The sequence below is a fragment of the Lissotriton helveticus genome, chromosome 12, assembly GCF_964261635.1.
Source record: "Lissotriton helveticus chromosome 12, aLisHel1.1, whole genome shotgun sequence".
NCBI lineage: Eukaryota > Metazoa > Chordata > Amphibia > Caudata > Salamandridae > Lissotriton > Lissotriton helveticus.
This window is the reverse complement of record NC_136073.1, coordinates 674,663,027-674,677,186: the sequence shown is the minus strand read 5'-3', so window position 1 is coordinate 674,677,186 and position 14,160 is coordinate 674,663,027. Positions and strand designations below refer to the sequence as shown.

Genomic DNA, 14,160 nt, shown 5'->3' with positions numbered 1-14,160 from the left:
CAAAATCAAAACATCAAATCTCAGCTGCTAAATTCTGAATTCAGCTATTTGAGAGCGGAGGCTCACAGAATGAATTATGTTTCTCTCTCTCTCTCCATGTGTCAACATGAGCATTTACTTTGTATCTTCTTTGGTATACCAAGGCATAATGTGTAGCGCTCTGCATAGGAGAAGGCTGCTATGCTGTAAACTGACATTTTCAGTCATACCATTATGAAATGATGAGCATGTTGATTCCCTCTGTTAATCTGAAAGGAAGCGCTCATTGAGTCATGCAGTCGCAGGAGGGTATTCTCCACTTTGATCACCCACCCAGATGCTCACCCATTCATTAGTTCACAATCACCTACAGTGACCAACTGACACTCCCCACAATCAGTGAATCACCCATCCATTCTTTCTGAGGGAGTCATCACATACTGTGCGGGTATGAGAGTGCCAAAGGGGTTAGCACTTTGGAAGATTTCTCACATAGACTGCAGCTAGATGGAAACTACAGCGGTTGGGAGACACATGCAAAGAAGTTAAGAAAAGAGAACCTACCAGTCTGAGAGATATGCTTCAGGATCGTCCTTGGTGTGTCTTCGGTGTCAAGACTGAAGAGGAGAGCAGGGACTGCTTTCTTCTTACTTGTTTTTATGACGGACAAACGCTTTGAAGCTGAGCTGGTCTAAACACAAACATTTAATATCAATAATTTACTCATGGTGGGCTTCGCTTATTTTACCAATATTTAACTGTTCAGTCATTAAGCCATTTTTACAACCCACTATAGTACCATCATCAACCACAGTGTACTAACCCTACACCTAAGCTTCCACTCCCTCACTATTTCCACAGTGAGGGATCCACACGGAAACAAAATTCAGAGCTGCAGATTGTCCCTTCTTGTAGGTTTTACAAAAAAGATGAAGAGTCAGTATCTTCCAGGAAAATACTGCATTAATAATGGAAACAATATGATGGTCATCTATAAAAAAGGTTTTGTATCACTGAGACACCATTGGACAAGCACAGAAAAAGGGGATCATCTTGTTACATCTTGGAGGGATGGGACCACCAATAGAGCTAGATTGGGGAAGAAGGAAATTACCTACATGTTGATTGTGGTAACTTTACTCCGTGCCCTCTCCATCACAACTGGTCATGAACCAATTGCACGAGCAGACCGGACTGGAAAAAGTTTTTCAACAAAAATGTGGTCACTCAGTAGTGGAATGCCTGCAAGTGCTTTTGTGCAGGCTAGCCCATAAGGGAGCCACCAACAGCCAATCCCTCAGCCCCTGCTCAACAGGTTTTCTTCCAACAAGTATGGTTGTAGTACAGCATATGCAGTTTCAGGGAATGGCTGGGGCAGTAGTGAAGAAGAACCAACAAAAGGCATTGTTTCCTTATTTTACTGTCCTGACTTGCCTAATTTGCACCAGTAGATCAACAGATTAAGATGCTTCACTGGGGAAGACCACGTATGCTGTCCTACACATAGTGGCTCGCTTGGTCTCTGTAACAAAAAGATGTGACCATATTTCTCCTGTCCTGTTAACAATGCAGTGGCTTCCCATAGAAGCTAGATCTTTCTGTCAGACTGCCTGCATCGTGCACAGGGCCCTGCATACCAACTCCCTAGATGTGTTGCATCAAAATTTAAAGTATCGGGTGGACACAGAACACCATGGCTTCAAGAAAAAATATTGTGGCACAAGCCTTTTCTGGCAACGTGCCAGAATCTGGAACTCTATCCCTCGAAGCCTTTGCACCACTGTCGTGGAGTCGCATTCAAAAAGGGGCTGAAACCACTTATTTGCCAAGTGAACCTCTCAAATTGCAAGTAGGATCTCCCTTTCCTAGTACCTCCTTCTCTCCCGCCAGTTTTTCTCCCAGAGCGTCTGTCTGCTTATTCTCCTTCCATCTGCATCTGCAACCAAGACCTCTTCCCTAATTAACTAACACAAGTCGTCATTGCTTTCAGGACTGTCTATATGCAAAAATATTTCTAGGAGTATGTTTTGTTATATGTATTATTTTGTAAGTTTTCTCTCTCCTCCCGCTACTTATTGCATCTTGTATTCTTGGAGATTTAACACTGAAAAGCCCTCTAATATGTTTGGGCCTGGGGGGCGCTAGAGGGCGCACTGCGGAAAGGCTGGCTACCTAGACAGCTCCGCCGGACGGCTCCGTCTATTAGCTGAAATAACGCAAATAAAGTCACAGATTTCGATGCCGACATGAACGTCTGACAGCGGAAGATGGCCAGCACACGGCGGTGTGCTTAAATACCGACAAACTCTTCCCTTTATGGCAAAATTTCGACTCGAGAGAACTGCCGGGCGCAGAGACTGAAACCGGCAAGATGGCGCCTGCTCGGACACTACAGGAGCGGTAAGAGACGCGAGATCCTGGACAGCACATTGAGAGAGAAGTTCGGAGCTCAATAGCTAAATCATGAGTACCTGAGGCGGCGAAATGCACTGTTGGCAGCCACAAAACGTAAACGGCTTCTGCTAGTTGCAGCATTGATCGTGGGACTACAGGAGTTTGGCTACGGATTTTATCTCGACTTGGGTATACATATGTCAGCGCTACAGGAGCGCACCAGCGCTTGATCAAATAAATACGGCTCATTACTAAGAGACGCCGCATTGTAAACCACAGACTTGTTGTTTTAGCGATAGGGCAGATACGACTACCAAGATACGGCAGACAGAGGCACAAAAGAGGCGTGAATTAGGAGCGGCAAAATGGCGGCGCCCAGTAGTTGATGTTACGATCCGGACACCGCTCTGTAGCAGGGATGAACAGTCTATGAGTGTGAATGACACACAAGTGCGAGCGCTACCAGCATGCCCCTATAGCCCATACACGCAAAACTACAAGCGCTGCGAGCAGCATTCAGCTCTGAGGACAGACCACTGGAACATTTGTAATGGCTGGCCGGGCATGAGAACTGTTGCAAGAGCACACTACACACGAGACATGACGACTTGTAATAGAATTTTATGAGGTGGGACTGGAGGTGCTGTCAACTGCACAGCTCATTACGTCAATGTTGGTCGGCACCTGTCCACAGAAGCACAGGACAACAAACGATACGCGCAAATGGAATAGGTGAGCGCCGTATGCAATTTCACGCATCTGACACAGGAAATGTTCTGCCACGCATGGATCCTCGAAATTCGCCGTAATGTGTAACACAGGTCAACCACGGGATATATAAGGTTCCTGCTATACCTCGCTGCGCTGTAGTGATCCACCTCTTCTGCAACCACACGCGGGATATTACTGGCTGCGATAGGTGCAGGTCGTACATGGGGAGCGACAGAAGTGAGTGCGTACATAGCTGGAGCTCAATATCGATAATATTCTTGCCTTAGCTCATCGCAGTGAGCGACAACGGCGACAAGCACACCAATTGCTCTTTCACTGTCGCCGTGCATGTCACCTATGTGAGGCGCTGTCTACAGTATAGTGCCACCGGACTGCCTTCCAACACTCATCTATATGAACCAATCGACGCTTCTGGCGCCAAAACCGTTACTATAGCGTCAACCGCAGCCCTACGCTCCAACGCAGTAGCCTGCCACGCCAAATACACAGGCAGGAAGTGGCGGAATACACCGTCAGCACAGAACTACAGGACGCACTAACCCCACAACATGGGGAAACCGGACAGGCAGCAACCAAAACTGAACTTTGAACAGCAAAGACGACCTGCTAGTGTGGTAAATAAATAAATTACCGGTACTATTTTTCTATGCATTAAAGGAAAAAGGATAGCTCAATAAATGAGAGGCAGAGTCCGTGGTATCTGAGTCATACGGGCTTTAATTAAGTGGCTCGAGCCAATGGACATCGGGTTCCATCACCTGCTAAGGTTCAGGAAGGGACAATCTCAACATTTCATTAACATCATACAATATATATAGTAAAACAGTACAGTTGCATTGAATACAGTAGGCGTAACAAGTGAAAAAGGAAAGATAAGGACATATGGGCGTGAAAAGAAGGCGTGCACAGGGCGTGCACGGAGGTGTGTGATGTAGACGTCACAGAAATGTCATAAGTGGGTGGATATATGGAGGGGGCTTCATGGGCAGCTGAAACCTTTAACCTACTGGTGCGCGCAAAACGAGTCATGACGTGCAACTGGGGAGAGCTGGGGGGCGCTGACTTCTAGCACTAGTAGAAGAGACTGAAGTCTGGGATGTCAGAACGACCTGTACCTACAGCGTATCTGATATCTTGTGTTTGGAGTACATGTTGCTTGATTCTAAAAGTCATCAGGGCAAAGGCTGCTTGTCACTAAAGCTAGTGCATGCATATATTTCTTCATGTATTGCGTGAGCTATGGATCTTCTATGGATACTAATTCAGTAAATCACTTGCATGGAGACAGAAAGACTAGACTGTAGATGGATATGTTTATGCTGTTTGTTAGCTAGGAATGTGAAGCCGGGGAGCTGAACAGATAACTGTAGGCATAACATATTCTTGGCAGGCAGGCCAGGCCGAGCCGGGCACCGCGTTGCTTGGCAGGAAGTAAGTGAAAGGTCAGGGATGCGGGCGGGGCTGCTTCTCTCGGAGTGGTTCAGGAGGCTTGAGGCCTGGATCTCGTGTCCGGGCCCTGTGGAGCCTTAAGAACGGGTGCATCTCGATGATTTAACGTGCACCATGTAAAGACGTTGGCAACAGAGGCCTGAAAGCCTAATTCACGTTGCTTTCACGGAGGACTGGATAACTGACATACTAACGTTGGACGCAACTTATAAACGCGTCTTTATATTCGGCCATGGAGGGAAAATGCATAGAAATCATGCACATATACCACATGATGGGGAACACGTAGGGACACATAGTAGGGCAAAATTCAATTTTCCTCAAGAGGATCACACCCGCATTCAGACACCGAAACTGAAACAGAGCGCCCATCATCCAAAGGCATGGAGACGATGTCGAAAGCCATACAAGACAGCCTACAAGATATGCATGGTAAAATGGATCACCTCACAACACGAATGGACACCATGGCTGCCAAAGTGGATCACCATGGGGAAAGACTGGAAGAGGCAGAGACCAGATTATCTGCAGTAGAAGATGAATCACGAGCGAGCACCTCTAAATGTGCGGGGTTTGACAAGATTCTGGAAGTTATCAGGTCCAAGTCCGAAGATTTGGAAGCCAGATCACGCCGCAACAACGTACGAATAGCGGGCGTGCCGGAATCGACAAAGGCGGGCAACATGGAAAAATATGTGGAAGACATGTGCCTTTCCATCTTTGGCAAAGACAAACTCTCCCACGTTTTCATTGTGGAAAGAGCGCATAGAACGCTAGCACCTCGCCCACCACCGGGAGCAACTCCAAGACCGATAGTAGCCCGCATACTAAATTACCGGGATAGAGATGCAATCTTACGCATGGCACGGGAGCTGAAAGATATTCAATATCAATCCAACAAATTGGAATTCTACCCGGACTACACACAAGCGGTCCAACAAGCTAGAAGGGAATTCAACGGTGCGAAATCGAAGCTGCGGGAACTTCAAGTGGAATACGCAATGTTATACCCTGCGAGGCTGAAAGTAACTTGGGAAGGTAAACCTACAATTCTCACCTCTCCTAAAGCGGCAAACGACTTCATAAAGAAAATCGCGAACCACCGCAAGAACAACCAGCGACATCAGCAGGATCAAGATGAAGACTGAAAGTAGGTGGTATGATCCGCCCTATCTGTCGAGATGGCTGAGGTTCACAATCTAATTGCAGGTGACGAAGGCGATGCTATTCCCATGCAAAAGGGACGGCCCGAATACTTCACTGATAGGTGAGGATTAACTATGTCTCGCTAATACCAGTTGTTGTGGGATTTATACCCTTCACGAGTCACGCTGGGCAGCGTACACTGCTTTGTACATTGAACGGATATTGATCAACACACAGGGTAAGCGATACTTGCAATGTCAGACTTTTGCTGGGACTTCAATTTCCTCCTTTGTGTACGATACATGAGGTGGCATAGTAGAATGCTGCACACAAGCTTTACCTAGGTAAATAGTGGTCATCTGCTACACAAAGGGATACTTGGGTTTGACAGCTTCCTACGTATGGATGTAAGACGATGTAACACACTGTCGATGGTGGATGTAAAATATGCTACATACTGTATGCTATCGGCTACCAAACAATACATCCGACAAACGAAACGTTGCTCGGTACTGGGCCGTACTTCCTACTTGGCAGCCCGGGTGGGGTATGAGGGCCGTTGCAGATCCTTATTCTTTACGTAGACACAGTTCCTCTGTGGATGTTACAGTACCCCATAGTCGATTTGCAGTACGTCAGTATAGGATGTCGAAACACACATAGCACATTGTTGCTGGCATGCTGGTTCCTTACAATGTTCAATGCATGTCGTATGCAAGTTCTATTTCTATACCCACTCCAGTATGGGAGAGATTATAATAGCCGGCTGATATACAATTTTTGGCTACCTGATGCTGGGAGTATCATATACATTGTTATTATATACATAGCAGAGATCTTGTGACTTTATGTGATTACGTAACCGTCCACATCCGTTTACTCAGATGGAGAAGTGCAGTCCAGGCGGACCCCCATCTGGGTGTTCCCCGACAAAGTTTAAATGCAAATGGGATGTTCGTTAAGGGAATGGCCTCAGCAGGATTGGGCTGCTGTTGTGGGGTGGAGGGTGGGTGGAGGGGCTAAAGTTGTTATGTTTAGATCAGACTGCTTGAGATGCATTGCCTGCAACCAGAAAAGCCACTTATATCACTGTAAACGTGAAAACCATCCATGTTGTCACTACACTATTTTGTGGTCCTCTCTGGACAAGGTAGGGGAGGCAAATATACCTGTACAAAACTATCACTAAGGCTAGTCATATATCTCAGCCTAGAGCATTGAGTGTCCTATCATGGAATATTAGAGGTTACACCAATCCCAAGAAAATTCGCCAAATATTCGCATGTCTAGACAGGTGGAAAATTGACATTGTTATGTTTCAGGAAACACATGAATCTCCACACTCGCATGCTCAAGTGGGGAGACGGTGGGCTGAGTCGCTGTATTGCTCAAGATATTCGTCCTATGCTAGGGGTGTTTCAATATTGATCAAAAAGGGCACAGACTTCAGAGTGCACACAACGAAACTAGACGCCGAAGGGAGGTATGTCATAGTGAACGGCAACATACGGGGCAGGCAGATAACACTAGTGAACACGTACGGACCAAACACTGACGCACCAGACTTCTTCCGAGAAATTTGGCAACACTTAAACACTGATCCGGACCAAATAATCCTATGGGGAGGTGACTTCAATATTGCACTAGACGATACGCTACATAGATCAGGGAACACGATGGAACACCATACACGTGCTAAAATCGAACTACTAGACATTATGCGAGGTTTATCCCTGCAAGACATCTGGAGAGCGCGGAACCCCGGGATCACAGAAGCAACACACACATCCGTACCTCATGCTAGCTGGTCAAGGATAGATTACTGGTTGGGAACAACCGACATTTTGTTGTGGACACGCGCCGTAACACACATGCCCAAAACACTATCCGATCACAACCCTGTCAAGTTAACATTGAACATCTCAAATTACGCACCTCCTCCGTTTAGTTGGCGTTTCAACTCTAACGCTCTCACAGACCCACTTTACGTTGATACCATTGGAAAAGCTATAAAAGATTACTTCAGTCTTAATGTAGACACCACGGAAGACACGGGACTTCTATGGGAAGCATTCAAGGCAACGATACGGGGGGTGTGTATAAGCACGACAGTAGGCATACTAAAAGACATCAGGCAGCAGATATCGTGATGTGAATCCACGCTCCGTACACTAGAGCGACAATATGAATTAACCCCAACTCAGAGTATACTGAGTGGCATTAGGAAAACAATCACTGAACACCAAAACTTCGCAGCCGATGAAATTAAATATCTAAGCAAAAGACACGTGGCTAGATCATACGGGGAGGGAGGCAGACTAGGTAGGGCTCTAGCAGCTAAAATATGTACTGGTCACAAAAAGCACATTATTACAAAGACTATTGGGGATGATGGACTAATGCACATTGACCAAGCGGGTATCCTGCAGAGCTTCGTCCACTCCTACCAAGAGTTATATAATTCACGACCAACTGCAACACAATCCGAAACCCTACGATACCTGGACGATGTTGCTATTGGCTGGCTGTCAGATAACCAGAGGCAGTATTTGGCCCAACCGTTAACAAGGGAGGAAATAGCCGACGTTATAACGTCATTACCAAACGGGAAAGCACCAGGGCCCGATGGATTCACTTGTGAATTCTATACAACATATAGTGAATTACTAACTCCCCACCTAGTGGATATGTTTGGAGAGGCACTTGAGGCGCAGATCCTTCCGCCAACACTGCGAGAGGCTGTGATCATAGCGCTACTAAAACCAGATAAAGACCCTGAAATTTGCCATTCATACCGCCCTCTGTCGCTGATAAATGTGGATTCCAAAATATTAGCTACAGCTCTCGCCACCAGATTACAACCACTAATGTCAGCGCTAGTCCTCCCTGACCAATCGGGATTCATCCCATCCAGAAACACCACGCACAACACCAGAACGCTCTTTGCCACGGCACATTACCTTACACCAGACACCAAAGCGGCAGCGATCATGCTAGACTCAGCTAAGGCGTTCGACTCCATCGAATGGTCATAGCTAATAACGGTACTGCATAGAATGGGCTTCCCTAAGGTGTTCATTCAATGGGTACAGCTGCTTTACACCAAACCAGTGGCCAGGATTAAAATCAATGGCTATGTGTCGGAACAGTTTGCTATAGAGAGAGGGACGAGACAAGGTTGCCCCTTGTCCCCTCTACTCTTTGCACTAGCACTGGAACCACTGGCCTGCATCGTGAGACAGAAACACCACCATCTTGCGCTCCAATTCCCCAGCAGACCGTTGCACATATCCCTATACGCAGACGATATGTTGCTGTATGTTAGGGACCCAGCCATTAACCTAGATCCGCTCCTGCGAACTTATATTAAATTGGGGGATACTCAGGACTACAAATTAATTGGGACAAATCATCCATATTTCCACTGACTGACTCTACACAAAGACATGCAACAGAATATCCCCTAGAGTGGCAGACAGACCCTATACGATATCTAGGCATTTGGTTCCATCGTGACCCAGAGGTAGTTATCAGGACCAATTACGGCAGAGCAATAGATACACTAGAAGACAAAGTCACGAGATGGATCCAACTCCCGCTATCACTAGCTGATAGGATGGTGATAGTAAAGATGGTAGTACTCCCCAAACTACTTTATCTTTTCAATAATATTCCAATACAGCCCCCAAAAGAGGTCTTCAAACGCATTAAAACGATAATACTGAAGCTGATATGGGCAGGGAAAACTGCACACATAAAACTAGACACGTTAACGCTGCCTATCAATAGGGGAGGTTGGGGACTACCGGATTTTTGGCTGTACTACTTGTGCGCACAGACCCAATTTGCTACACATTGGTATCACAAAACACCATACCTGACCCACGTATCGGTGGAGGAAGGAGATGCAGCTCCGATCCCATTAGATGCAATAATAACGCATATACGACCCCCGTTACACAATAAGGACATAAACACAATCGACACTACAAACGCTGCTTGGAAAACCCTAGGCCAAATGATGCGCAAACTCCCGCTTTACGCTCCTGCGCTACCTCCGCATCACCACCCAAGCCTGTCAGTCACTGGCGAAGAAGTGGGCATGAACCTATTGAAACAGGTGGGTCTAGAAACCATGGGCGACATCTATAAATAAGGGGCTTTCATTACGGAACAAGACTTAGCCTTTATTCAAAACCCGACACTACTCTTTCGGTTCACATTCCACAGACTAAAAGAAGCGCTAAAACAGCTCTTTTCCACTTTCCCACAGGAACCCCAGATAATGGACACCCTACAAATGTTGATCACCACCACAGCCACATCACATTTGGTCTCCCGACTTTACATTCAAGCTCAGACAGAACTAGACCATAGGGCAACCAGGGCACAAGAAAAATGGAATGCGCTGCTAGACACACCACTGACGAACAAGGACTGGGAACACACATGCACGCTCACGAAACTACTCACACCGAATGGTAACCTAAGAATTATCCACTACAAATACCTACACCAGGTATACTACACCCCAGCCCAATTGTATAGATATGGTCTGCGTGAGGAAGCAAGGTGTAAAAGATGTGGCCATGACCAAGCAGACTGTCACGCAATACAATTGTTTCGTATCACTATGTTCCACCAAATTGCTGCCGGCCTATACAAGGTTGTGGGCACGAAGCTGTGTAACATGTGTACATGCCGAGAATAAAGGTCTTGAAACTTAAATAAAAAAAAAATATATGTTTGGGCCCTTGTTCTCACTATAAAAAACAGCACAAAATCAATACAATAAAAATAAATAATTGGGCGGTACAGGTCTGTGTTATCTAAAACTCAGAGGGGAGACGGCTTTTCATGGTAAACCAGAGTTTATGTCATGACTGTGCAGCCTCATTCCTCCTGGATGTATGTGGAGTGTTTGTGAGTGTGCTGGAGGTGGAGTGGTCATGATGGAGCTTCTAACTTTGGTATATAGCACCAAATATATTAGGGTGCTCAACAGGGTTAGTTGGAAGCCAGGATTGCTGTCCCCTCTTTCTCTCTGCATGCCTTAATGCACTGCTCCTTTGATTCCCTTTTCCCTCTACACATCGTCATGAAAACAAGTGAAACAATCAGGCATGAAAAATCATCCTAGAGAATGGAAAGGAAAGACCTTTTTTTTGCTGAAGGCATGGATCAAGCCAGGTCCAACAAGTTTGCTGGTAACCTGTTCAGGATCCTATGCATTTCCGGAGGTGGAGTCCCCGTGACTTCTGGCAACGAGAAACAGATCCCTCTTTGGAGTGCATCTATTCCAACGCGGGACCTTTTATTTACCGCGTATCCTCATGCTGACTAAACCTATGCGGGATTGCAACTAACCGCGGTGGTTTATGCCCACAAAACATCCTAAGATTTTTATCTCTTCTTGAGGGAATCGATACGCTGGACCTATGGTGGCCTATGTTTTAAATATTGTAAAGATAGTGCCGCCAGTGGACTCTATTAGAGATATTGGTAATCCTAGTATCAGTCCACAGCTATTTTTTAAGTGATTAATCTCTCTGATAGAGTTCTGAACGATAATGAAATCAGTGTGTTGAAAAAAGGTCTCTCTTTTTGTCCCATGTACATGTGTGATTTCACTGAACTGGAAATAGATGTATTTCAATTCTCACGTAAAATGAAGCTAAAGAGTTTCTTTTCAACTATGCCGCAGAAAATCAATGTCAGTGCTGGAATAAAAAGTTCTGAAATGACAACTGCTGAATTATGTAATGTACATTTATTAATGTCAATAACAGAGTGAGGGGTTTGATGTGGATGATGTTGCGCGTCTTCTGGATATCCCTACGGATAACAGTTGTTCAAGTGGCCTTAAACCCAAATCTAAATTTATTCCTCAGGGCCCTCAATTTGCATCCATTGATTTATACTTTGCTAAAACTCTAATAGAATTTCATAAGTTGGAGGATCGAGGACTAATCAATCGCATTAAACTTAAGTGTAACCTGACCAAAGATGAACTAATGGCGGTTAGGGACTTGAAATCAGATCAGAGAATAGGGATTCGGGAGGCCGATAAAGGCGGCAATATTGTTGTCCTGAATAGACATGACTATTTTAGTGAAATTTCTAAACAATTACAAGACAGTACATGTTACACTAAGGTTGTTGGAAATCCTATCAATAATGCATCCAAGGCGATATCTGAGAGATTGCATAGTTGGAAATAAGAAGGTTTATTGGATGAGGTAGAATTTAGATACTTGAATGTCATCAATCCTACTTATCCCTTTATATACATTCTACCCAAAGTCCACAAATCTAGAACTAACCCTCCAGGGCGACCTATTATTTCAGGTATTGGGAGCCTGACTGAGGATTTATCTGAATTCGGCAATTTATTTTTGAAACCATTAGTGGTGAATCTTCCATCCTACATTAGGGATACGACAGATGTACTAAACAAACTTCAGGATATAAAATAGGAGGATGGTCTAATTCTGGCCACTCTTGATGTAGTGGGTTTATACACCTGTATTCAAAAAGAACAAGGCATATGAGCATTAAATCATTTCTTGGGTAGTCGAAGTGCCAGCTTACGGGACCACTCTAACATGTTGGTGGAGATGAGTCTATTGATACTAGATAACAATTTCTTTCTGTATAATAATGAATGGTACCATCAGATACGTGGGACGGCGATGGGTTCCAGGTTTGCTCCCTCTTATGCCAATCTATTTATGGGTTGGTATGAGAGGGAGCATGCCTGGAGCCGCAGGGCCAATGAATGGACAGATCACATTATATTTTGGACACGATTTATTGATGATATTTTGGTCATCTGGAGGGGCACTGTTACGGATTTACTACAGTATTTTGATTATTTGAATGAGAACAATTTCAATGTCACCTTAACACTGAACTATAGTAGTAACAGCATTAGTTTTCTGGATGTAGAACTATTTGTGGAAGGTGACAGGGTTATGAGTAAACTACATAGAAAAGATACTGCCAAAAACTCAATACTCCGTGCAGACAGTGTCCACCCCACTTCAGTTATCAAGGGTATTCCATATGGCGAGATGACCAGAATTCTTAGAAACTGTAGTAAAGATGAGGACTTTCACAAGGAATTAGATGAATTACAATGTAGACTTCAACAGAGGGGCTATAGATATAGGGACCTCTCGAAGGCTAGATCAAGGATCATGAAAGTGAATAGAAAATTGACTTTAGAGCAAAAAAAGAGGGATCATAGTAGACAACAATTGGCCTTTGTGACTACCTTCTGTGCTCAGAAGGATCACATATACAAAGCTTTAGGTAAGAATTGGGACTTACTAAGAGGAGTACCGGGCTTATCATCATTAATTGGGGACAGACCTAAGGTAGTTTATAAAAGAAGTCCTACCATTAAACAAATGGTGACCTGCAATTACCTTGAACCAGTATTGACAAGAAATACTACGTGGTTGCCAAAATCACCCAAAAGTTTTTATACCTGCGGGTCATGTAGTGTCTGTGACATGGGAATAAACAAAACAAAGAATTTTTCCTTCAATACTACTCGGAGATTTGTAATCAATGAGTTTATCAATTGTAATAGCACTGGAGTTGTATATGCCATTATTTGACATTGCAACAAAGTATATATTGGGAGTGTGTAAAGAATGTTGAAGATAAGAATACAGGAGCTCAAACGTGCTATAGTTAATTCTGATGACAAATCCCCCCTTTATCAGCATATAAGGGAGGTTTACCTAAATCAGAGTAATATAAACTTTCACAGTATACAAAAGATCAGTCCTAGTATGAGAGGTGGGGACTGGGTACTGAAGCTAAGAAAGCAGGAAGCGAAATGGATCAGCAGGTGCAGGTCTGCCATGGTTGGTTTAAATTGTGAGACAGAACTACATTACTTTCTTTGATTAGATGAATCTCACTCAGTACATGCTCTCTTTATGTAGTAGTTGGTATCATTATTAAGATTCACAAGTGTTAATATTCCATATGGAGTCTCGCCATCAGAGCTCCGATTCACTTTTTCTTGACGAAGATTTTAAATGTGATATTTGATGTTTTATTGTAACATCTTAAGTCTAAGAAGGTAGCTGTTATCACACTGCACTTTTGGAATTGGTATTGATATGAATATCAATTCGATACCGTTACGCTAGATAGCAATACCTTGGAGCAGGAAAATTTTTGATATTACAATTCCGTAGAAATGATGATTATTGGAACGAATAAAAGTTCTCTGAATAATTCAAATGAATTATGTGAGATGTCTAGTTTATAAATGTGTCTGGATATTGTTGCAATTCGAATGCCGATATGTGACTTGATTTAAAGGTTACATATTTGGGCAGATGATCAGCTATCATCTTAGTCGCAATACGGGTTTAGATGCCTTACACGGCTTTCTGACACTTCTCTTGTCACGGATTGAGTTGCCGAGAATCAAATTCA

General features: G+C 44.3%; 1 protein-coding gene across 7 annotated transcripts in view; it reads right to left on the bottom strand.

Moving 5' to 3' along the window:
• The window catches only part of CENPT (centromere protein T), a 1,192,572-nt gene that overhangs the window by 1,013,365 nt on the left and 165,047 nt on the right, over positions 1–14,160 (bottom strand). For all 7 annotated transcript variants that reach the window (XR_013603874.1, XM_078671348.1, XM_078671349.1 and 4 more), the window contains exon 4: positions 544–670. Coding sequence is in view for 6 of the 7 variants with exons in the window: in XM_078671348.1 (XP_078527474.1) it covers positions 544–670 (127 nt within the window). In the remaining variant the exon portion in view is untranslated. The remainder of the gene's footprint in view (positions 1–543; positions 671–14,160) is intronic.